Here is a 26827-nt window from a genome sequence, read left to right on the forward strand (position 1 = left end):
TTACAAGATAAGTGTTCAAAGTAGTTAATCACAAAAAATAAAGGTATTTCACATTTGTAAAAGGCAACCTTCTGATAAGAAATGAAATAAATAATGTATTACAGATGAATAAATTATCATAGACAATTATTTAGTTCCTTCCAAATACAAGTCCTTTTTTATGCATCAAACTCTTCTAACTCTTCTAAATGGACAGATAAAAAAATTTACTCACCAAGTGGCGGCAGGGGAACACAAACACAAAAGGATTTAACTTTTACAAACTTTCAGAGTCAGTGACTCCTCCTTCTGGCAGAAGAGTTGAAGGAGGAGGAAGAGAGATGAAGAAAAAGGACTGGAGAAGTTTATGGAAAGGGTACAATTTAGAAAAGTCACACAGAATCCCAGGTCAGGCGAGACTTAATGAACGGGATGAGAAAGAAAAGCTGATCGTTGGGGACTGCACCGGACGAGATCTCATCTCATTGCAGTCAAGACACTTAATATGTATTCACAGGACAAGTGACCTGTAACTGAAAAAATGTCATGATGATCTCTGTATTGGCAAAAAAATTTGGAATAGTGTCCCATTTGGATCTGCAGCAGGGACTTGCCTAGGGAGAGGTGGCCATGAGAAAAAATTGAGTAACCAACAAAAGGACAACATTCTGTGACTTGGAGCATGGGATGTCAGAAGTTCGAATTTGATAGGGAAGCTAGCAAATCTGAAAAGGGCAATGCAAATTCTCATTCTAGATATAGTGGGTATCTGTGAAGTGGAACCGGTAAGACAACTGATTTGCTTATTTGTTTTAGTTGGGTGTGTCACTGATGTTCCTCACATCTTTCTTTGACTGTTCTGATAGTCTTCCCCATGGAAGACATGCCACATTAGCATGGAATGTGATACAGACATGGCTTTTAGAGACCTACATCATGTTTAAAATTACAAAGCATACTTTTTATCTTAGTTGAGGGAGAAAAACTCACTGTATTCCATGTTTCCACAGGAGTCTAGTGATCTTTCCAGTTATTGGACCAGCATAAGCTAAAACTCACTTATCTACCTTATTCTGGCTTATTATCTGGAAAGACCACTAAGACACCTATGGGAACATGGCATCCAGTGTATTGTGCACTTCCCCAAATACAATTGTGAAATGCTATAGCTGAGACCGGTATTGTGGTGCAAATGGTAAGTTTCTGTGACAGCATAATTAAGGAGTCTATTGAAATAAAGATATCGGAAAACCCAATAAAGAGGGACAGAGGTTTCAATTTAAATAATGCTTGGGGTCCAGCACTTAATTTATTAAAATATTCTGTCATATCTACTGGAGTTGTAAAACACTGAGAGAATGTGATTGCCACAAAATATGGGTTCAAACTTTGAATAGCAAAGAGCATCAAAAGGCGTATTGGGTGTTGGGAATCAAACTTGGCTATTAATAGCAGTGTGACACTAACAAAAGTTCACAGTCAGTTTAAAGTCCAGGCAGATAGTACAATAACAGCAAAACTTGCAGTGCCTGAAGAATATGGCTGGGGTGGCTATTGTAATATTGTGCATAAAATGGGAGCAAGAATTTGGCAGAACACCTGGAATCACACCATGAAATAAAACTTTTTTCTTTTGTGCTATGTTATTTACACAGTCTTATAAATAAGATACTTTTTCTGTATTAACTACACAGAATTTCTCACTTTACTGTAGTATGATCTCTTAACATCAGCAGCTATTCCTCCTGGTGATGTGTGGATCAAAATATAAAGTTCACTGAAGGACAAATGTTAGAGATTATATTGGATTCACTGTTAATTTTCAATTTTTTTCTTTGTTTAGTGAAACGTCAGCTTCTTCGATACCAGAGTCCAATTACTGGCCTTTTTCCTGTGTTGTCAACTGATGAGAAGGTTGGGAGTGTTAGGGACAGCATATATTGTGCAGCTGCTATCTGGAGTCTTTATCAGTCATACAGGTATTTTGATTCTCTTACACAAAAGTACAAATTGAAGTTTTAGATTGCTCTTTTTTATTGCATCTATTAAGTTTCCAGGCTCATCATGTTTTATCTGTGAACTCTTTGTGCAATTTGATAATACCACCAATTGTAAAATATTATAACTGTTGTGATACACACTGTGTTGTACAAAATTGTTAAGGCTTTCCTGCCCTCTTGTTGACAAATTACCTGTTGGTATCTGTCTCAGGTTCTTCAGCTGACATTTGTTTGCTGATTTTTCTGATATTTTGACAGCACGAGTGGTTATTTTTGTCAGAGGTTCACCCACCACTGCTGGTTGTGGACTGGAGTCAAGCTCACAGCCACAGATATATGTACCTGGTGCACCAATGTCCAGGGACTTTTCCGTGGTCATTACTGCTATGGTTCTCCCCTTGTTACCTACAATGGTCATTTGCTGCAGCACTGGAATCCAGGATCTGTTCACCTTGAGGCTGTCTTATTTCTTGTTGAAGCTATTATAATGTTTATGTGTTTCCACAGTTTCACTGAACAAGCAGGTGTGATAGCTCTCCTTCAGAGCAAGAACTTACACATTGACAAATTTTACTATGTGGTCGGTCTCACACAGTGCACACTCTGCCATGGGTGATTTCTCCACTTGTCCCAACCTGCAAAGCCTCTCATGTTCAATGATTGATTGATCATCCAGTCAATCCAACATAACTTTTCCACATTTAGATTGTATGTAGTATATTCCTGGCATTGCTTGTGTCTCCCTCTGCCAATCTAAAACACTCTTTGATCATCTTTGTTGGCTTATAAATATCTTTACACCTTGTTTGCACAATATATGGCCAATTCTGTCTGTCCATCTAGGAATGTATGGCACAGAGTCCATACCCAACATTTCTTTTTCTGAAGTGTCACTTCACTAAGTGTTTGATTCTGTGACACTTCCTATGTAACTGGTAGAGTACCCACCGCACCTCAGAACCCTTTCTAGGTGTTGTATCTGGCATCTGATGTGCTGTGGCTCACATATTTGTCTTCCTTGCAGTACAAGCATATTAATCATGCCTCTTTTCTTGCACAGGTTTCTATCTGTGTGTGTCTGTTTTAGATACATGCTGTGTACCAGGTTTCACCATCCCCCCTGACCAGCACATCTAGAAAGGGTAGCTGTTGGTCCTTTCCTGCCTCCATGGTAAAATTTATGTTGGCATGGAGAATGTTCAGATGTCTTAGGAAGTTACCAGGCTGTTCCTCACCACAGGTCGACACAATGAAGTATCATCAACATATCTGTACCACACCTTAGGTCACAGGGTGCCAAGTCCAGCACCTGTGCTTTGAAATGTTCCGTGAAGAAGTTGGCCACTACTGGACTAAGTGGACTGCTGATGGTGATGCCTTCCTGCTGTTCGTAGAAGTTACCATTCCACTTGAAATAGCTCATGGTGAGACATACATGAAATTTGGTAATGCAATGTGGGGAAAATGGAACTGATATACCATAGAGAATCATTGAGTGGCACTTTGGTAAACAAAGAAACAACATCAAAGCTGACCAGGATGTCATTTGGTCCAAGCTTTAGTTTCTTCAGCTTCTCAGTGAAATGTCCTGTGTCCTTTCCCACTTGCAGCTGGAGCAGAGAGGCCAAGTATTTCACCAATTTGTATATAAGTGAGCCAGGAGCACTAGCAGTTGGTCTTAATGGAACATTATTCTTATGGATTTGTGGTAATCCATACAGCCGAGATGGTAGGGCTCCTGTATTACACATTTTGAACCACAGGCAGTGGACTTGGCACCTTGTAAACCAAAGATATAGTACAGATACTTCTATGATACCTGCATTGTGTGGAACCATGGTGAGGAATAGCTTGGTGACTTCTTAAGACACCTTAACCGTCTCCTTGCAGACATAAAATTTATCATGGAGGAAGAAAAGGACCAACAGCTACCCTTTCCAGATGTGTTGGTCATAAAAGAGTGTGAAAACCTGGAACACAGCATGTGCCCAAAACCGACACACACGGAACGATACCTGCACAAACTGTCAAACTGCCACCTGGGCCAGAAAAGAGTCATCTTTAATACACTCATAATGCAAGCAATGGGTACTCCACCAGTTAAATAAGAAATTTTGTAAAACCGAACACATGGCAAAGTGACATGTTGGAAAACAGAAAAGTCAGGTACGGTCTTTCTGGCACACATCCCAAGAGTGACTGACAGAATCAGTCACATCTTTTGCCAACATGCCTTAAAGATTGTTTATAAACTGACAAAGAAGATCAAAGAGTGTCTCAGATCAGCAAAGAAGAAAAGAGACACACTGCAACCTCAGGAATATACCGAATATCATGTACATGAGGAAAAATCTGTTAGAATGACTGGGCAATCAATCAACATCAGGATCACTGAACAAAAGTGGCATTGCAGGTTGGGGCAGGTGGAGGAATTGGCCATGGTGGAGTGTGCACTGTATGAGATGGACCACATAGTAAAATTCCCAGACATGGAAGTGATTACTGTAGAAAAGAACTATCAAACTCAGATGTTCAAATCTACTATAGAAATACACAAACATGACAATAGCTTCCATAAGAAAGATAAAGCCTCAAGGCAAATGGATCCTGGGCTCCTGTGCCACAGCAAACAACCATTGCAAATAGCAAGGGGAGAACCACAGTGGTAATGACCATGGAAAAGCCCTTGGACATTGGCATACCAGGTACATATAATATGTGGTGTGAGCTCAGCTCCAGTCTGCCATCAGCACCCGTGCTGAAAAAATGTCATAAAAATCTTCAAACAAATGTTGGCTAGAGAACCTGAGACAGAAGCCAACAGGCAGTTTGTGACACTCTGTAGTATCATATTTTTATCCATCCTGTAAGAGGAGTCATCATGTACCACAATTTGTCATTATGTCATACCTCTTTGGCATTGAGTTTCATTGCATGCATGTATTTAAGGTGACATATTTCAAAACTTTGGAATCAAGCTGCAAAATTCTTAATACTATACTCTGATTAAAACTGTTCATTATATGGCTATAGTGTTGCCACATTGGCTGTCAGCTGTGACTTGATTAAAGCTCAGATGACAGGGAGAGGGCTGTCAACATTGACAAATGTGTTTTTTCTGCTGCAGCTGTCAACTGTAAAATGAGCTATTAGCAGTTCCCATGCATGCACATTACACTAGTAAGAAACTGCAGGTGAACTGGTGCTTTGTTGTGCCAAGGAAAGAAGTATCAGTTAACAAGTAATTTTAATGACACTATAACTTATAAATTTATCATTTACCTGTATTTTGACTGCATGAGTAATAAATCCTGAATTTTATCTACATCTGCTTTTACAATCACATAATACTCCATAGATCATTGTACAAAGCATAATGGAGGGTACTTTCTACTGCTGTTTGTAATTTGCTTTCCTGTTCTGCACACACATTGAATGAGTGACAAATAAGTGTCTTTCTACATCATAATATCTCTTATTTTCTCCTTTTACATGACTAATGTTGTATGAGGTAGAATTGTTCTGTAGTCTGTCACAAATTGTGAGTCTCTAAACTTCATCAATAGCAATTTGTGAAAAGATTGTCTTCTCCCCTTCAATGATCTGCATTGAAACTCATGAAACATTTCCATAAGTGTCTTATACTGGTTGACTCAGATGCTGGTAACAAATCTAGCAGTACATTTCTGAGTTTAATCAATGTCTTCCTTAAATCAGACATGAGGAGGATCCCAAACAGTCAGCAAGTGCTTAAGAATGGTGTGCACAAATCTTCTGAACATGCTACTCTATACAGATGTACAACAGATTCCCAGAACACTCCCAATAAACTGTAAGTGCGGCCCACCATCCTGTCCCCACCAAATCCCCTCCCGTAGACAGCACTACAGCATCTTCCCCCACCCCTACTCTGCTATCCTTCCCCCTCCCCACTTCAACTGAGATTCGAGCCTCAGTGGCCGGAGATGACAGTGGCCATATGTGGGTTAGTTGTGCGAGTATGAGTGTGTGTGTATGTTTCTCTAAACCTGATGAAGGTGATAACTTTCACACTATTAAAAAGATGGCAAGAGCAACAATACCACCGAACAAGAGTAGGCTAACTGAGAAGATCAGCAGCTGAAGTTATTGTTTGAATGATGGGAATGCAGTTTAGTAAAGGAATACCTAGATCATGGCTACAGCTTGTCTTTTCTGTTGATTTGTTTATTCATTCATCTTACACCATATATCCTGTGTAGATTGGGAAACTTCAAAAATGTGGAACAAATCAGGGTGTACATCAACAAAAGATAGAACAGTTCATAGAAACCTAATCTGTAACCTGTATGATAATAAACACTCTCTGCCTTGCTTAATGCTATTTGTGTTTATGTCAGCTAAATTTTTAGGTAGTAAATTAAAGAAAAAGTTGATGCTTTGAAAAAAGCTGCTGCTTCCTGTAGTACAACTGTGGAAGCAACTACTTTTTTTGCCAGGAGTTGGCCCTGCTGAATACACAGTCATGGCAGTACATCTCTCTTATTGCCCAACCACCATAATGACAGAGCTTAACTTCTCCATATGCCTTATTTGGGTTATTCAGGCATTATTGGCCATGGAATGAACTGCTATGCCCACAGTAGTTTTTCTAGTTTTCGAAATAGTTGTGTTCAATAATTCATTGGCACCAAAAGTCAGCATTGTAAAAGACTTTAGGTGTCATCAACCACAGTTATCAGCACATGTTAGCAAATGGATGTTGTTGCTATGAACTAAGATTGTATTGAATGAATGTTGTCAATTTTTAGTTTACATTTATTCCAAAAAACCTGTAAATAAAATATAAAAACAAGGCTAACAACTCATCTGAAGATCAGTACAATCTCTGTCAGTATGTTAACATAATCTTGTCAGTTTTTGCTTGACTTTGACTGACCATCTTTGCTTTGACATGCCCGTAACCAGAACTAGCAATCAAACACTCGTCTGAAGGTATAGCAGCTTTATTGCTGGTATGTCATCTGCCGACACCCATGCTACTTGGTAGAAGAGAGATATACTTTAATCCATTGATCTCTTGCAGAAAACAGAATTGCTTAAAGGGAACAAGTTAACCCATAGTGACACTGTAACAGTTAATGAGCAAGGAGCAAAATTGACATGATAAATTCACAATAACAAGGAATAAAAGGAATACATAAAGTAAGAATAAAAAAACACAGCGTGCTTGTGGGTGGGTGTGGAACTGCTTTGACACCTGCAGTTCAGTTGGTTACATTATGTGATACTGTGCTACCAATACTATGTGGACACTTAATTCTGCACTAGTGCATGACAACACTCGTGTCAGACACTACATGCACCCCCTTGGTGGAAGCAAAGTGCTGATGTAGAGGAAACAAGGAGGGTAATGTACACATCCTCCAGAATGGGTTGACAGCACCAGTGGTTGTTGTGTGGTGGGTGGTTGTGGCAACTGCAGTACTTGTGGCTGTGTATCAGGCTCTGAAAGATTCTGATGCCGTTGTGGTCTTGTGGACAGTGATGCCTCTTGAAATACATATGCAGGTTTGACTCTGTTGAGGGAAACGGTCATTGTCTTGACATTCACCAAGATGTTCAGCATATGCGTACCTCTTCATAACACATGGTATGGCCAGTGTATGGAGGTTGCAATGGTGGTTTAATGCCATCAGTTTGGATCATGACATGGGGGCAGCTGTCAAGTCATATTCTATACTGCACAAAAAAGATAGGTACAAATAGATTGTATGGATACACTCATGGTTGGCCGTAGCACAATATACCAAGTGTTCAATGAAAATTGCAGCAAATTCCCCTTTGAGAAACACTCTTGTAAGAATCAATGAAATTTTGCCCATGTTATGAGACAATAAGTGGCACAAAAGTTCATTTACAGGCATTTGCTGATGATACAGTGGGAAAAATAGACAGCAAGAAAAAAGTGCTGTAATGAACTTTGTCTTCGAAGGTTCCTTCATAAATAAAAATCAAGGATATTTCTGCTGTTCAATTTTGGTTTCACTGCAGAGGTGAATGACATTGTATTTTGTAATGTAATCAAGCCAACGAACATTTGGAATCCCACGATACCAGAGGTTATCAAAATACTCATAAAAAAACTGTGTTCATAGAAATCAGTTATTTCAAGGTTAACTTTATCTTGATGCATATAACAAGGTGGTGTGCTGTGATAGGAAGTTTTCAAAGGTCATATCTGTGCAATATGGTCCCACATATGACCTAAGAATTCTGGCTGGTCTTGTGTAGATGTATGCAGGACAACAGCATCAGTGAATTCACCTGGAGTCTCTTCATAGACTAGCTTCATAGCTGAAGAATCAATGTCAGGTTCATATGTGGTTTGCCAGCCGAGGAGGACAACAGGACGAGCCGATGTCCAAGTTGTGTCATGGCACATGAGCACTTCCTTCAGGGAGCAAGGCCAGTGCTCAATCATGCCATTGCTAGCAGAATGGTAACTAGTACTCTTGTGGCTGACATACCCACAAAATTTGACAAGCTGTCTGAATAAGCATGACTTAAATTGCCAACTGCAACCAATAGTAATATGCAGAAGGCAAACAAATCTCGCTAACCCTGCTGACACAAATGTAGAGGCCAAATTTTAATTGGTAATGTTGTCAATGAGCACTCCCTCTGCTCACAGGGTGAAATAAATCTATCAAGGCCAATAAATAGTGTTGACCATTTTATGGAAGGAGTGGTCCTGCTACATCAAGATGAACATGCGTAAAATGCATGGTTGTATTCATAAAATCACCAATCGGCACTTGCACATGGCAAGACACCTTACACCATTGACATTTTAGATACATTCATGCCCATCTTTGACAGTCTTTTTTCCATCCCAGCCACTTGAAACATTGAGACATCAGCCTAAAGGTGGGACGGACTCCTGGGTGGCACATGTTGTGGACGCTGTCGTAAACTTGTCTTCTGAATGCTGATGGAAGAAATGGGTGAAATCATCCTCAGGAGATATCGCAATACAGCCTGACATCTTTTTCCACAATGTCAGTGAGTCACAATTGTAATACTGACAGCATCGTCAATGCGTATTCGGAGCTCTTCATCATTTTTTTGCGCTCAGGCCAGTGTTGAGAAATCAATAGCCCCCATCATACTGCTGATGTGCGAAAGACAGTCAGCTACTAATTATCAATACTAAAAAGCACTTGATGTCAGTCCTGAATTGTGCCATAAATTCAAGATGGTTATATTTGTGAGGAGAGCAGTTGATATTGTTCCACTTAACTGAATAGGTCATCAGTTTTTGGCCCATGGAGATTGTAAATACTCATGCCTCAATCTGTGGTAGAAAGAATTTAAATGTCTCATATACAACCAGCAACTCTGGGTCATTGGCATTGCACTTCCTCTGAGATTTGGACAGTTGATGAGAGAAATACACCAATGGTTGCCATGAGCCCTATGTCTGTTGTTATAGTGCCACACTGATAGCCGTCTTGTTGCATCCACTTCTAACACTAAGGGAGCATTGAGTTTGGGATGTGCAAGGAATACTGTGTCAGCCATGCTCTGTTTTGCATCCTCAAATGTGAAGCACATAGCCTTGGTCCACTGCACAGAGGAACTACCTTTCACTTTATGTCCTGCTGGTGCCACCGTCAATGGTTCCTGCCATTCTGCTTCACGAGGTAGCCGACAATGATAAAAGTTCAACATGCCTAGGAACCACCACAGTTTCTTGGTTGTGGTTGGCCTAGTGAACTGTAGAAGTGCTTCGATCTTCTCTGTTAAAGATAGAGAGCCCACAGATGAAATTCCGTGTCCTAAGAAAGTAACATCATGTTACCTGAAAACACAATTAGCAGTGTTCAACATGACTCTGTAATGCTCCAGACACTTCCTGCGGGTGTTGTCAATATTGTTTGGGATGGCTGAAAACATGAGCACATCATCCAAGTATGCAAAGCAGAACAGAAGGACTTGAAGGACAGAGTCAATAAACCTTTGCCATATCTTCGCTGCCTTCCGTAATCCAAATGTTGTATACATGCTTTCAGATTGCCCAAATGGCATTGCAGTTCCAGTCTTTGGGATATGTTCTTTTCCTACTGGTATCAGGTATAGGCTTTTGCACAGTCTAATACAATGAATATCATTGTACCATGTAATGCTTTAACAGTGGTACAGGATTACAGTCAGGCATTGTTTTCACATTAAGTGCATGTTAGTCTTCACGGGAGCATCAGGCTCCATCTTTTTTAGGCACCAGGTGTAAGGTGGAGGCCCATGGACTGCTTCGCGGTCTGATGATGCCCTCTCATAGTGTAGTGTCAAACTCTGTGTTAGCAAGAGTGAGGTGGTCTGGTGGAAACATCTAGGTTTGCTTGACACTGGTGTTCCATCCATCTTTTCGATATGGTGCACTTTACTGTGTGGTATTTGCTTAGGTGCTTCTGGTGATCTGGTGAAATCAGAAACAGACTTAGTAAAGAAGTGCACTTACTCTCTTGTGCTTGTATCAGCTTTGCATTGTGGATGGCTGTGCTGCAATGAAACCCAGTGGTAGTTAACTCGGTAATGCTGCCAACCAAATGGGTGTTGATTATGTCTGGCAAGAGGTTGTAATGTTCCAAGAGGTCTGTGCCAATTATAGCATCTGTGACAGTAAAATCCCAGATGAATGGATGATGTAATCCTAAATTCAAGTCCATACTCTGGATGCCCTACGTTGCAATAGTTTAATTTTTGGCTGCCAATAGATCACCAACTGCCATCAGCACTGTTTCCTGCATCACCTTGTGACAACAGCCCACCAACCTGCATGCATAACATTTCCACCTTTGCCAAGATTGAGTTGTAATTGGTGTGTGCAACTGTTGCCGAGACTATCGTACTGCTGCACTATGCCACGACTGCACTAATCTGGGCTGGGCTGATGGCTTTCTGTATTTAGTCTGCAAGTTCTGCCATGACATCAAATTACATGTTCAATTGAGATGCCACTATTGCCTTTACCTGAGTGTGCAATATGTTGTCCAGCACTGTGACTGATCCATCTTGCTGTGCAGATGCCATAGATGTTGCGATGGCTTATGATCTCCAATATCCTCTTACATAAGAACTTGGCATATTCTATACTCCTGTGAGGCAGTGACACTCTGTTTAAGTTGTGCCTTGAGCTTCTCATAGGAACTCACCCCTGGGGGCACAGTGATGACGTCCTGCACCTCAGCTGCAGAGTGGTGATCCAGTTGGCTTACTCCGAGCCCAAACTTTGTTGTGTCAACTGTGATTCTGGTGAACAGAATCACAGGACTGGGTTACTGGGTCAAAACTGAGACAAGTAGACCACTAATCTTGACACAGTTGGTTCTTCCAACATCATGTAGACTTGACACAAATCAGTTGTAGTTCAGTTCCTTGCAGTTCTGGATCACATTTGGGTCACCACTTGTCAGTTCAGCTTGAATTCCACTGACTGACTTTTGCTTTGATGTGCTCATAACCATAACAAGCAGTCAAACACTCATCTGGAGGTATGAGAGCTTTATTGTGGTTACGTTGTCTACCGACATTCTTACTGATCAGTAGAAGAGAGATAACATACTTAAATGCTCTGATCCCTTGCAGAGAACAAAACTGTTTCCCAAAGAGAAATTATATGTTAGGGAACCTGTTCATAAAACAGATAAGTTTATTGCATTTAAAATATGGATCTTTCTTCTATAAAAATTGTCTTTTATCTCTCCTCACCACTTTGCTAGATCTTGTGATGCTTCTTTCTGCTCAAGCTTTGCACCTTCTCCGAGACATTTTGACTTTTCTGAAGGTGGAATCAATTTAGAGAAATTTCTTCCACTGAGTCTATCTGCAGGCGAACTGTTTTGAGTGGAAATTGATTCAACCAGACAACCAATGTTCACCAAAGCATCTGCCAGTTCAGTAATGAACTCAACTAGATGTTTTTTAGTCAGCTTCAACTTTTTGTATAAAACATTCAAATTTATGGCCATCATTATGAGACTGTGAAAAAAAAAACTTTCTTACACCACTTAATTTGTTTCCTCTCAGAAGGGTAGTACACCATTAGCTGGCCACTGCTGTCCACTCCAGCCTTGTTTTTATCATAATCCAAAATACAGTCAGGTTTCATCTTCTCTGTAATTTCTAACTTTATTCTTACAGTGTCATTAGATGCTGTTGTTTTCTGTTTCATTGTCAAAATAAATACAAACCCAGTCTCTTTCCATTTTGCAGGCAGCAAATGGTCTTGTTTCAAAAACAAAAGTTCATTTTCTGTCAGTCTCTGGGCTACTTGATCTTTAGCTAGTCTTTTTTTCACTACTGTACCTACTGCCTTAGTTGTGTTTTCCCACAGATGAGCGAGTGTAAAATTGATTCATGTGTAGAATATTGTATTTACCACAGTAACATTCACACAGTCTGTTTACTACATGCAAAATGCTGTTATTAGAATTTCAAATTGTATCCACTTTCACATAACATAAAAAAATTTAGGCCGTACTTGTTAGGCTTATTTTTCATGTAGACCTTGAAAGTAAGTCAGCTGTGAAAAGGACAAATTCCTTCATATGTAGTGAGATTTCCTCCTGATTTATAAGCTTTCACTGTTTATCACAAATATATCAAAGATGGTTCTCACCTTACGAATAGGATCATGCCCATTGTGGCTTTTTGAAATAAGAGTTACACTGTTTACAAGATGTAGAATTCACAGAAGTGATAAAAAGCATTCTCTTGACTAACACTTACCTGCAAAGGAGGTCTGTAGCATGGGATTCATAGAACAATAGTCTGCCAATTTAGGTTTTCTAACCAGGCACATATGTAAAACCATACCAAAAAACTTATACAGTTCACTAAGTTTCACAGTATTCCACTTGTGCCAAATTGAGTGCAGCTTCAGGTTCCATGTTGTAGCTAGCTTGTGAATAGTTGTACTAACATAGCAGCTTGTCTCTCATTTTACACTCATCAACAGTTCTTCATCAAAAAAGTGGGTGGAACAATCAAACACTGAAGAGATCTGATCAGTATGAACTTGAATTCCATGTGGTTATTCAAAAACTGGAAGCTGTGGAGCGATGGTGTTGTCATCAGTTCAGTGCCCAGTTGAAAAAGGCAGATTGATAGATGTGAAACAGAGGGATCTCTGGTACAGCATCAACATCAGCAGCTTCATCTTGAGGGCTCACTGACACTTCTTCTATAACATAAATAATGAAATTTAGCATTCTGGTGTTCAGTTGACAGTATATATGGTTACAGAAAAAAATGCAGTGAAACAAACAGCTTATCATCATTGCTTTAGAAACCAGAAATTTGTTCACCAAGCTCTGAACCATCAACACAAACTCTATCTCTTTATCATTTAAGGCCATCCTGAAGACAAATACAAAGCACGAAGCTGATGACAGAGGCAACAATCAAAGCCCTATGCTCTGTGCTTGACGTTATGTGTCCTTGCATTTGTCAACAAGATGATTCAGCTCACCACAAAGCAAGTAACTTTCCTTTCTTGCCAATATGAGTGACAGACGCCGGCAACTATATGTTTTCATGGTAGTACAAAAATCATAGAATACCTGTTCACAGACATCAGAAACAAAACAAACATTGGAATACATTTAGAAATCCGAGAAATGGCTGATGATGGTCCTATGTCACTTGTCTTTTTGGGGTAAATCTGTGAGATGCAGGAGCTATGTCACTCATCTCCAGTATTTTAACAATCACGGCTTACACCAATAGGAAAGATTTTGTCATTCTAAAAAGCCGAAATTTATGCTCTTGAAAGCAATTCAGACAGTTGTTTGTTGTCATAATCAAAATCTGCTGTGAAAGGTTTGGGATCCGGTTAGTCCCTTTGGGAAAAATAAAAATTGCTAGTGCTGGGATCACTTGTAATCAAGCACAGATGATTTAAAAATCATTGGCAAATCCAGCATGGAATAATGACAGTATTATGAAAAGGATAATTTGCTACTCACCATATAAAGGAGTGTTGAGTTGCAGACAACCTGTCTGCTACTCAACATCTCCTCTATATGGTGAACAGGAATCTATCCTTTCCATAATATTATTGAAGATTTAAAAATGATGCTTCGCTTTACTGATATTAAGCAATTAGGAATACTATTATATGTATCTGCCTTCCAGTGTCTTCGTCTGAACCAATAATGAGGTATATTTGTTTATAAAAATGATGATGATTTGCTCTTAAAATATGCAATAGCGGCATCTTAGTGCCCGGTTTAAATTATCCCAGGAAAATGGTAAAAACAATAGAGATTAACTGAGAACCTAGAAAATGAAGTGGTTTATCACTATTATTATTTAGTATCTGTGCACTCTAAGATTGGAAAGAAACAAACTCCCCTGGTGTTAAAATTGAAAAATACACATTGCTGCTAACATTATTATTGGCAGATAACTAGATGGTAATGACTGAAATGAAAAATGAGTGACAAAGGTCTGAATACAAACTTCAAAACTTTTCTCATAGGACTGTATGAAAGTGTCAGATAGTAAAATGAAGATAATTGGTACTACTGGGAATGAAGAAAAATTTCTGTCAATAACAAATTATTATAATGGGTATCAGACTTTATGTATTTCAGTACAATATTCTGCAATTTACAGACCAGACAGATATAGAGAAGTGTTTAACAAATTGTTACCAATTAAATGAAATATTTAAAAGAAACTTTGATAAACAAATAAAGAAAGACATACAAATTAGATTTTACAATGTTGGACACACTGTCAAAATGATGAAGGCACAATAAAACAGCACACAGATAGATGCATGTAGGCACTGAAGGACAAAGTGAGAAGTGAAAATGTAAGAAAACAATGACATATAAAAGAATGGTGCATGATGAACTAACATACCAGTTAAATGTCATCAGCTCATTCTCGCAGTGCCAGAAAATAGGCTGTTGTGTAAAATGCTACAATATCAACCACAAGGAAGAACAGATTTAGGAAGACTGTTGTCAATGGATTGAACAGTTTGTGTAGTCGCAGAATGGGAGGTACCCAATACTGCTAATGGGTGATTATACATATAGCCTTAAATATGAATACCATAGAAGAGCTGATGGCAATATGTTAATTAGTGAGCAATGACTATGGTTTTGCAAGTACTGGTACTGTCAGTGTACTTTCATAAACTCACAGTTGCTTTTCTTGGCTTTCAGGATTAACAAAACTAACGAAGAGAGTTTAGGTGGTTTGTCCTCCTGAGAAATGACAAAAGAGGTGAACAGTAACAGTTGCAAAACAAATACTGCTAAATTTCATCCATCATAAATGATATTTTTGGGAAGTCTGAAACATTTTAAATAATGATTTAAATGTTACAATATGGCACCAGCTATGTAACCATTTCAGTAACTGCTTTATTTAAGTCGTATACTGCTGCCAGGATGCTGTTCCCTCTGTGAAAGAGAAAACAGTAGTTTCGAAAAGGTGCCAGCCTTCTGGTTACAACAGGATGAAGTATAAAATGAAGAGCAACAAGAAAGGATTTTGGGTGCAAATAATGCATTACAAACCAAGGCAGAAGATCTGATTTTTAATGGGACAAATACTAAAGCATATATGTATAGAAAATTTGATACTGAAAGGACCAGTAGAAAGAAACAAGAATATGTAAAACAGTTTATTGTGCATGTAGATGTAAATACACATATGAATAGACTAGCACAAGATAGGAAAAATAGAAGATGACGTGAAACCAGACAAAAGATAGATGACTATAAATAAAAATCTTGCTGTAAAAATGTAAAATGTCCTGGTTTAGTTCTCCTACTTTTGTTACATTTTATGCTCCAGCTACCTTATCTGACCTGAAGCATACCAACATAGTTACTCTTTTAGCTGCGTAGGTTTGCCTCTTCAGTCACTTTTCTCTCTCACTCCTTTTAGTTTTGTATTGCATTTGTTATATCTTAATATTTTCTCCCCATTTTTATTAGTCTGTTTATATTTGCATGTTCTTTTGGTTGGCTTCAGTGAACAGTGATACTATGTAATGCTTCTTGTAGGCGCATTGATGATGACCGAGGAAAATCCCATGAATTGGGCCAGTCTGCAGTAAAATGTATGAGAGGAATATTAGAATGCTGGATTAAGCAATCACATCGCATAGAACTTTTCAAAAAGCAACAGAGCAGCAAATATGCACTTCACTGCAAATTCCATTTAATCACTGGTGATGAAGTATTCAGTGATGATGATTATTCACACTTGCAGGTAAAATATAAGTACCTCTTGTTTGAACACAGTTTTTGAATTTTTTTTAAGAAAATCAGTAGTCTTAGTTTCATTAAGAAATAAGTATCAAAGGAGTGGATCTATTTGGACACTTAACACTTACTTTCGGTATTGGCTCACCTTTTTTTTCTATCTTGCTGAGGAAAACAACCAGTGTGACATTTTTATAGTGTTTTGTTTCTCTCACAGATTGATGTTGTTTCACTATACCTGTTGTTCCTAGTGCAAATGATAACCTCAGGTTTGCAAATTATATACACACAAGATGAGGTGGCGTTTGTGCAAAATTTGGTTTATTATGTTGAACGAGCATATCGCACGCCAGATTTTGGGATGTGGGAAAGAGGAAGCAAGTATAATAATGGTACCCCTGAAATACATGCCAGGTATATATTTTCTAAATTTTTGGAGTATTTATCATAATTTTCTTGTTTGTTATATTATATTGACATCATAATATGTGTGTTTATTTTTTTCAGGTACAATAGCAGTAATTACATAATTGATGCTGGACAATAGATTTCATTTTTACAGTTAAAGCTGTAAACATGAGCTCCTGAAATTGTAGACTATGGAAAATCAATGTCTTTCCCTCATAATACCACACGTCTTGCATTATATTTGTCGAATTCTATTTGAACAGTGATTCTTTTTAATTTATATATTTTAAGCTAAACAGCTCTATAGCAGTCATTGATAACTAAAAGAAGCTATGTAAGCAAAGATCTTGTTAGACAATAGCTGATATATTTTACAAAATGTTTTGAGTTTGAAAAACCTTTCTGTTTGCTGAGTGATTTATCTGTTGACTGTTATCCAAATACAAATTCAATTGAATGTTGTTCAAGAGTTTCTAGACATGTTTGAATGTGATTCCAGTGAGTTTATTCAACATGTTATAATAGTACTTGAAACATGGATTCATCACTAAAGGCCAGAGACAAAGGGGTAGTAGAAACAATGGGTGGTAGAAGGTACGAGTGTACCAAAGAAATAAAAAATTACATCTGCAGTGATTCTCATGGTTTAGTGCTTATAGACTGCCTTCAGAACCACAGAACTGCTACCAAAGAGGAGTGGGCTTTTTTTAATGGCATTGGATGGCTGTCTTTAACAAATTAAAAGATGTTAAATTCGCATAGGCATAACTTACCTTCAGAATGTCAATTTCCCTGAAAAAGTAGATAACAGTACTCATTAGCTTTCAGAAATATAGGTTCCTTTTTCAGGAACAAGAGAGAACTTTTGTGAGGTAGTTGGACAGGAGTGAGACTGGTGTCATTAAGTGTTCGTGGGTGGGGAGGGGAGAGGAGCAATGCACCAAGAATCCAGGCTACGAGGAAAGCCCAACACAAAAGCTGGATTCTTCTTATCCTACTGCATAGCCCCTCCCCAGCCTATCAAACAATCCCCAGACAAATCTGTTTGCTTTTGGTGTTCTGGAATATACAGGGTGTTTCAAAAATGACCGGTATATTTGAAACGGCAATAAAAACTAAACGAGCAGCGATAGAAATACACCGTTTGTTGCAATATGCTTGGGACAACAGTACATTTTCAGGCGGACAAACTTTCGAAATTACAGTAGTTACAATTTTCAACAACAGATGGCGCTGCAAGTGATGTGAAAGATGTAGAAGACAACGCAGTCTGTGGGTGCGCCATTCTGTACCTCGTCTTTCTGCTGTAAGCGTGTGCTGTTCACAACGTGCAAGTGTGCTGTGGACAACATGGTTTATTCCTTAGAACAGAGGATTTTTCTGGTGTTGAAATTCCACCACCTAGAACACAGTGTTGTTGCAACAAGACGAAGTTTTCAACGGAGGTTTATGTAACCAAAGGACCGAAAAGCGATACAATAAAGGATCTGTTTGAAAAATTTCAACGGACTGGGAACGTGACGGATGAACGTGCTGGAAAGATAGGGCGACCGCGTACTGCAACCACAGAGGGCAACGCGCAGCTAGTGCAGCAGGTGATCCAACAGCGGCCTCGGGTTTCCGTTTGCCGTGTTGCAGCTGCGGTCCAAGTGACGCCAACGTCCACGTATCGTCTCATGCGCCAGAGTTTACACCTCTATCCATACAAAATTCAAACGCGGCAACCCCTCAGCACCGCTACCATTGCTGCACGAGAGACATTCACTAACGATATAGTGCACAGGATTGATGACGGCGATATGCATGTGGGCAGCATTTGGTTTACTGACAAAGCTTATTTTTGTGATTTCGTAGACTTTCCCGGCGTAATAACTGCTGATATTCTTCACGGGTTTGCAGCCGGATCATTTCGTCCTCCAGACACAATATTTCGGCGGACCAGCTGGCCGCCATCCTCAGGTGAGTTAATGCTGGTGCACTGCCTCGCCTTCCGGCGAGGCAGTGCACCAGCATTAACTCACCTGAGGATGGCGGCCAGCTGGTCCGCCGAAATATTGTGTCTGGAGGACGAAATGATCCGGCTGCAAACCCGTGAAGAATATCAAAGCTTATTTTTACCTGGACGGCTTCATCAATAAACAGAACTGGCGCATATGGGGAACCGAAAAGCCCCATGTTGCAGTCCCATCGTCCCTGCATCCTCAAAAAGTACTGGTCTGGGCCGCCATTTCTTCTAAAGGAACCATTACCCCCATTTTTCAGATGCGAAACGATTACTGCATCGCGCTATCTGGACATTCTTCGTGAATTTGTGGCGGTACAAACTGCCTTAGACGACACGGCGAACACCTTGTGGTTTATGCAAGATGGTGCCCGGCCACATCGCATGGCCGACGTCTTTAATTTCCCGAATGAATATTTCGATGATCGTGTGATTGCTTTGGGCAATCCGAAACATACAGGAGGTGGCGTGGATTGGCCTCCCTATTCGCCAGACATGAACCCCTGTGACTTCTTTCTGTGGGGACACTTGAAAGACCAGGTGTACCGCCAGAATCCAGAAACAATTGAACAGCTGAAGCAGTACATCTCATCTGCATGTGAAGCCATTCCGCCAGACACGATGTCAAAGGTTTGGGGTAATTTCATTCAGAGACTACGCCATATTATTGCTACGCATGGTGGACATGTGGAAAATATCGTACTATAGAGTTTCCTAGACCGCAGCGCCATCTGTTGTTGACAATTGTAACTACTGTAATTTCGAAAGTTTGTCTGCCTGAAAATGTACTGTTGTCCCAAGCATATTGCAACAAACGGTGTATTTCTATCACTGCTCGTTTAGTTTGTATTGCCGTTTCAAATATACCGGTCATTTTTGAAACACCCTGTACTTCCTCTGAATGTAAGCACTGGTTGTCCCATCTGTCTCTTGAATTTACAGGTTTTCTCAGTTGAATCTTCTAGTTTATAATATGAAAATATGATTGATTAAACTTTTGTTCTATTTATCAGGCAATGAATTTTATGAACATCCCTTCTACTTTAGTTTTACTGTTGTGCCAGTGCCATAATACTATGCGAGGAGAACATTTCCCAGCCTAACAGTGAAAGTCCATGTTTTTAAGTTGGAAATATGTTTATTTTTTGTGTAGTCCCCTGTAGGGCAGTGTGCCTTGTAAAACACTATTTCCAGTTAATAAATTCCTCCCGTGAAATGCCTGAATGGTCTGCAACAAAGCCTTCTATGGCTACCAATCTACACTCCTGGAAATTGAAATAAGAACACTGAATTCATTGTCCCAGGAAGGGGAAACTTTATTGACACATTCCTGGGGTCAGATACATCACATGATCACACTGACAGAACTACAGGCACATAGACACAGGCAACAGAGCATGCACAATGTCGGCACTAGTACAGTGTATATCCACCTTTCGCAGCAATGCAGGCTGCTATTCTCCCACGGAGACGATCGTAGAGATGCTGGATGTAGTCCTGAGGAACGGCTTGCCATGCCATTTCCACCTGGCGCCTCAGTTGGACCAGCGTTCGTGCTGGACGTGCAGACCGCGTGAGACGTCGCTTCATCCAGTCCCAAACATGCTCAATGGGGGACAGATCCGGAGATCTTGCTGGCCAGGGTAGTTGACTTACACCTTCTAGGGCACATTGGGTGGCACAGGATACATGCGGACGTGCATTGTCCTGTTGGAACATCCGGTCTAGGAATGGTAGAACGATGGGTTCGATGATGGTTTGGATGTACCGTGCACTATTCAGTGTCCCCTCGACGATCACCAGAGGTGTACGGCCAGTGTAGGAGATTGCTCCCCACACCATGATGCCGGGTGTTGGCCCTGTGTGCCTCGGTCGTATGCAGTCCTGATTGTGGCGCTCACCTGCACGGCGCCAAACACGCATACGACCATCATTGGCACCAAGGCAGAAGCGACTCTCATCGCTGAAGACAACACGTCTCCATTCGTCCCTCCATTCACGCCTGTCGCGACACCACTGGAGGCGGGCTGCACGATGTTTGGGCGTGAGTGGAAGACGGCCTAACGCTGTGCGGGACCGTAGCCCAGCTTCATGGAGACGGTTGCGAATGGTCCTTGCCAATACCCCAGGAGCAACAGTGTCCCTAATTTGCTGGGAAGTGGCGGTGCGGTCCCCCACAGCAGTGCGTAGGATCCTACGGTCTTGGCGTGCATCCGTGCGTCGCTGCGGTCCGGTCCCAGGTCGACGGGCACGTGCACCTTTCGCCGACCACTGGCGACAACATCGATGTACTGTGGAGACCTCATGCCCCACGTGTTGAGCAAATCGGCGGTACGTCCACCTGGCCTCCCGCATGCCCACTATACGCCCTCGCTCAAAGTCCGTCAACTGCACATACGGTTCACGTCCACGTTGTCGCGGCATGCTACCAGTGTTAAAGACTGCGATGGAGCTCCGTATGCCACGGCAAACTGGCTGACACTGACGGCGGCAGTGCACAAATGCTGCGCAGCTAGCGCCATTCGACGGCCAACACCGCGGTTCCTGGTGTGTCCGCTGTGCCGTGCGTGTGATCATTGCTTGTACAGCCCTCTCGCAGTGTCCGGAGCAAGTATGGTGGGTCTGACACACCGGTGTCAATGTGTTCTTTTTTCCATTTCCAGGAGTGTATAATAAGTGGATTAACACATTTCCCAATCCAAATTTGTTGGGCTGTAGGAATATGTGGAAAGTAGAGAGCGTTAAATCAGGTGGTTAGGGAGGAGCTTGCAAAATTGATACTTCAAATCAGTGTTTCCACTAACAAAAGCAACTTTGTGGGCAGCTGCATTGTTCTGATGAGTGATTATTTTATTTATTAGTAATCCAGGCTTCTTCTTGTGAATTTTTTCATCCAGTGAGTCCAGAAGACTTATATTTTGGGATGTAAGAAAGAAGAAGAATCTTTCTTGCGTCCAAATAGGCACTGATCATTGCCTTTTTCACTCAGGTGACAAAAGTCATGGAATACCTCCTAATGTCACGTCGGACATCCTTTTGCCTGGTATAGTGTAGCAACTCAACAGGACATGGGCTCAAAAAGTCATTGGAAGCCCCTGCAGAGGTACTGAATCATGCCGCCTCTGTAGCCGTCCATAATTCTGGAAGTGTTACAGGTGTAGGATTTTGTGCATGAACTGACCTCTAAATTATGGCCCATAAATGTTTGATGGGATGCATGTTGGACAAACTGGGTTGCCAGATCATTCACTCAAATTGCCAAGAATGTTCTTCAAACCAACTGCAAAGAACATTGGCCTGGTGACATGGCACATTGTTACCCATAAAAATTCCACAGTTATTTGGAACATGAATTCCATGAAATGCTGAAGATGGTCTCCAAGTAGCTGAACACAGCCATTTCCAGCCAATGATTGGTTCAGTTCGACCTGAGTGCTCAGTCAGTTCCATGCAAACACAGCCCACCCCATTATGGAGCCACCACCAGCTTCCAAAGAGCCTTGTTGACAACTTTGGTCCATGGCTTTGTGGTGTCTGCAGCACACTCGGACCCTACCATCAGCTCTTACTAACTGAAATCAGGATTCATCTGACCATTCCATGGTTTTCCAATCATCTAGGGTCCAACCAATGTGATCACGAGCCCATGAGAGGTGCCGCAGGCAATGTCGTGCTGTTAAGAAAGGCACTTTCTTCAGTCGTCTTCTGCCATAGCCCATTTCCACCTAATTTTGCCACAATGTTCTAATGTATATATTGTTTTACACCACTCATTGATTTCTGCAGTTGTTTCACACAATATTGCTTGCTTGTTAGCACTGCAACTCTAAGCAAATGGCACAGCTCTCAGTCGTTAAGTGAGGGCTGTCAGCCACTGCATCATCTGTGGTGAGAGGTAATGCCTGAAATTTGGTATTCTTGGCACACACTTGATAGAGTGGATCTTGGAATATTGAATTCCCTAACAGTTTCCAAAATGGAAAGTCCCATTGTGTCTAGCTCCTACTACCATTCTGTTTTCAGAGACTATTAATTCCTGTCATGCAGCTATAATCCCATCGGACACCTTTTCACATGAATCACCTGAGTACAAGTGACGTCCACCAATGTACTGCTCTTTTATACCAGATATACAGAATACTATCACCATCTTTGTATGTACTTATCGCTATCCCATGACTTTTGTCACCTCACTGTATAGCAGATATAAGCAACAATGCCTATTTTGCTACAAGAGTTCCAGGTCCCTCCCTCACTCCTTGCATTCATTGCTGTTTCAATTCTGACATCAAGTGCTAGACCTACATTTCATTCACAGTTCCTACTTTTGAAGTCAATTGGATTTTCTAAAAAAAAAAAGTTCAAAAATTGGCAAGTTTTTTTTTTTCATTTGTGCCATTTGACAATTGTTGTGCTCTTCTTGGAAAAAGAATTTTTATAGTTAATTCAACAAGTAAAATATGCCATATTATCTTCCGTTATACCTATGGTGTCAGCTACTTCTAACACCTTGATTACAGTTTTGAGAAACCCATCACATACATCATTTTCATGTTGAATACAGTACATTTCAATTGAGAGACCCATTTCTTAGCTGTGGATATGAAGGAGTAGAAAGAAGAGGAATCTTTACAAACTTTCAGCAGTCTTAGATGAATTTACATTGAATATAAACTGCCCAAAACAAGAGGATTTTATTTAAATTCACATTGACTGTGGAAGCCTTCACACTTACAAAAGAAGCATTTGATGGCATGGTATTCTCTTTTATTCATTTGAAAGAAACATACATACCTAACTACTTTGGAAACTGTATAATCAAAATTATTTCCATGTCAAGTTAACACTTGACTTACATTATTGCACAGCATGTACCAAAAAAAAAAAAAAAAAAAAAAGAAAATAGGGCAAGTCAATAAGTAAGTAGCAAACATCAGCTCCACAAGTACTACCATGAATTTATTTTACTTTTCAAAATATGTCCTCCATAAATTTAAGCACTACCGTATAATTTGCCAAGACCTTGGAAACCTTCAACTTCTAATTCTTGTGGCAACTGTCATATCTTAACAAGTGACTTCTCAGCTATGTCCTCACCATGTTCAAAGATTGTGTTTGGGGCAGTTATAGTGGATGTTGAAAGCGTTCTCAGTTAAGTGTTTCCAATAACGCCTGCATTTTTACTGCTGTGAGGAGGTAAGCATTAAAATGCTCTATCAGGACTCCAAGTATTTTACTTTGTATGGTTTCTTGCACTTCCCATGGAGTTAACAGTTTCACTATTAGGACCTACCCTGAATTTCTATAGTGTAAAACACTGATTGTCCCTAAACACAGTCACCATAACTTTGTGTGTCTATGGAACCACCTTGAACTTTTGTGGTTTAGACAGCTGACAGGTATGTTGTTGCAAGAATTTTGCATGTATCCAGAATTTGACTGCATTGCACTATTATATGATCAACATGTGAGATCTTCTATTTAGTCTTTGTACTGAGTTTTGATGTCCAGTTTCTGATTTTGATGTTACGTAACAGGAGTTGAAACGACATATAACTACCTGTGTTGTAATTGAAAAGCATCTTGTGCCTGATGATGATTAGTAACAATCGAAATTTGTAGCAACAATAAAGGTTTTCATGGCATGTGATGGTGATATAACATTATTTTCATAACTTTGTTATGTGTGTAATTCCTGTTGCATTTTTGGTCCTGCTGGTCCTCCTTTCCTTCATTACTGACATAGAAAAGTGTATTATGAAGGAAGATTACCTTGGTGTAATGTCAATTTTATTTTGCTTTCAGTTCGATTGGCATGGCAAAAAGTGCTCTAGAAGCTATTAATGGATGCAACCTATTTGGTGACAAAGGAGCTTCTTGGTCAGTTATATATGTTGACATTGATGCTCATAATCGTAATCGAAGCATCTTTGAGACATTACTGCCCAGGGAATCCAGCTCAAAGGTATTAATTTCACCTTCAATTAATTCTTAACACACTGTGCAACGTATGAAAGGCTTCTATTAACTAATAGCTGAAATAGGAACAACTGGATCCTCTCTCTCTCTCTCTCTCTCTCTCTCTCTCTCTCTCTCTCTCTCTCTCTCTCTCTCCATCCCTCCTTCCCCTCTGATGCCTGTTCACCTCCTCCTCCTCCTCCTCCTCCTCCTCCTCCTCCTCCTCCTCCCCCCTCCCCCTCCCTTTCTCTAACTCCTCATCCTCCCCCCTCTTTCATTATTCATCTTCCCCTCTCCCCCCCCCCCCCCAACTACTTTCTGCTCAACCATGGCCATCTGCACGTGTAGTCCTTGCAGGGCATTCCAATACTACACACATGGCATGTCTGTCATGTAGGAAAGCCTGTATCAGGGGTTTAAATCCATTTTTTGCCCTTATCTGTGCTCCTTTGGGAGCTGGTAGGTTCTAACCCCCACACTGCTTATTCTCACATAGCAAACAGTATGTGGTGTACCAAATTTGGTTGAAATCAATGCAGGGGCTTAAGATGAGATATTGGACATACAAACAAACAAACATACATACATAAATCCTGTTCTGTATGTGTATGAGTTTTGCTCGCTCCACTGCTATTGCAGCTATGAAGCTATAAACACCCCAGTATTGATACTTGTTAAGTTTGTTGTGTGTGTGTGTGTGTGTGTGTGTGTGTGTGTGTGTGTGTGTGTGTGTGTGTGTGTGTGTGTGTGTGCCAACACACAGGGTGGTTATAATTAAACTGATGGTGTTCAGAGTGCTGTAATGTGGGCTGTATACATTGCAGGATGCTGAACTATTGTAGGTATGTTCATTGATTGGTGCCAAGTATGCTAAAGAAAATAATGGTTCCACTTTCTGTCACCAGGTGCAAATATGGTGTTGTAAGCAGTCAGAATGTGGGGTGGGTGCAAGAAGAGGGGAGGAACTATCAAACACGTGATGACATTGGTTCTGGCATGTTTATTAGGATATTGTCACAAGTTACAACATATGTTCATTATGGCCTCGTGACTCAGTGATATGGTGAATCCATAACACAGCATGGTCAACATTGCAGGAAGAGGGTAGGAACAATCAAACACAAGATAGCAGTGATTGTGGCATGTTTATTAGGATATGGTCACAAGTTACATTCATTCAGTATGATCTCCGGACTCAACAACGTGTTGCATTTATAACATGACATGGTCGACAGCTCTCACAGCATTCCCAGGTGATCAGGGTGATATGTCACAGTATGCTATCCTTTCCATCAGGAAGAGTCTGGATACATCCTTGACAGACACAGTCTTCCAGATATCCTCACAATGAGAAGTCACATGAATTTAGGTCGAGGGATCTGGTAGGCCAAACATCTCGAAATTGCCTAGAGTTGATGCAATCCTTACTGGGGGTTTCTCAAAGCAAATCTTTCACTTGGCAAGTGGTGTGTGGTGTCACCCCATCTTGCATGAAAATAGTGGTGTAGGCACAGTTGCATTCTTCAAAGCTGCAATTAAGAGCTGCACAAGGAGGTCCATGTGCAGATGCTACTGTACACCTAACAGGCCCGCAAGGTTTTATCTCCTCAGTGAAAAATGGACTAAGAATGAAGGAGCTTGTGAAGCCACACCACACAGTCACATAAGGTGAGTGCAGTGGATGTTCTTGTGCAATATTTGGCAGAGTAGAAACTCATACGTGACAGTCCTCTGCATTCTTGGCACTGGCACTGTGCAGAGCAAAATGTGGCTCACCCATGCAAAGAATAATCCCCAACCACATGTCATTCACTTCTATGAAAAAAATGAAGTGCAAAGTCATGGTGTTGTAGCCTGTCTTGGGGATTCATTTAGTGCACATTGTGGTTCATGTAGGGATACCAGTGTAAGACACCACCAAATTTTTTGTACCATTGACCAGGGGAGATATAATTCCCATGACATGTCTGAGCACTGGATGCAGAATTTGAGGCATGTGCTGCATGGCCAGCTATAACTACAACAACTTCATCAACAACCGCCATGAGAGAAGGCCATATCCTCTGTGCTGCACCACCAAATTCAATTATCTCTTCAGATTTCTTGTTCGTATTCTTTAGCTCATGCATTGACATGAGGCCTCTTCGCAGCTGTTTCTGTTGGCAATATTCTCGCAGGGCTGTTATTGCTACCATTTTGATAAAACAACT

At 40.6% G+C, this 26827-nt stretch overlaps 1 protein-coding gene across 4 annotated transcripts in view; it reads left to right on the forward strand.

Annotated features, from left to right (window-relative positions):
- Positions 1-26827, forward strand: part of LOC126272134 (probable phosphorylase b kinase regulatory subunit beta) — a 154438-nt gene that overhangs the window by 21336 nt on the left and 106275 nt on the right. For all 4 annotated transcript variants that reach the window (XM_049974738.1, XM_049974740.1, XM_049974739.1 and 1 more), the window contains exons 5-8: positions 1823-1958; positions 16049-16256; positions 16467-16663; positions 24465-24624. In XM_049974738.1, coding sequence (XP_049830695.1) covers positions 1823-1958; positions 16049-16256; positions 16467-16663; positions 24465-24624 — 701 coding nt within the window. The remainder of the gene's footprint in view (positions 1-1822; positions 1959-16048; positions 16257-16466; positions 16664-24464; positions 24625-26827) is intronic.

Source organism: Schistocerca gregaria, chromosome 5, assembly GCF_023897955.1.
Source record: "Schistocerca gregaria isolate iqSchGreg1 chromosome 5, iqSchGreg1.2, whole genome shotgun sequence".
Taxonomy (NCBI): Eukaryota; Metazoa; Arthropoda; class Insecta; order Orthoptera; family Acrididae; genus Schistocerca; species Schistocerca gregaria.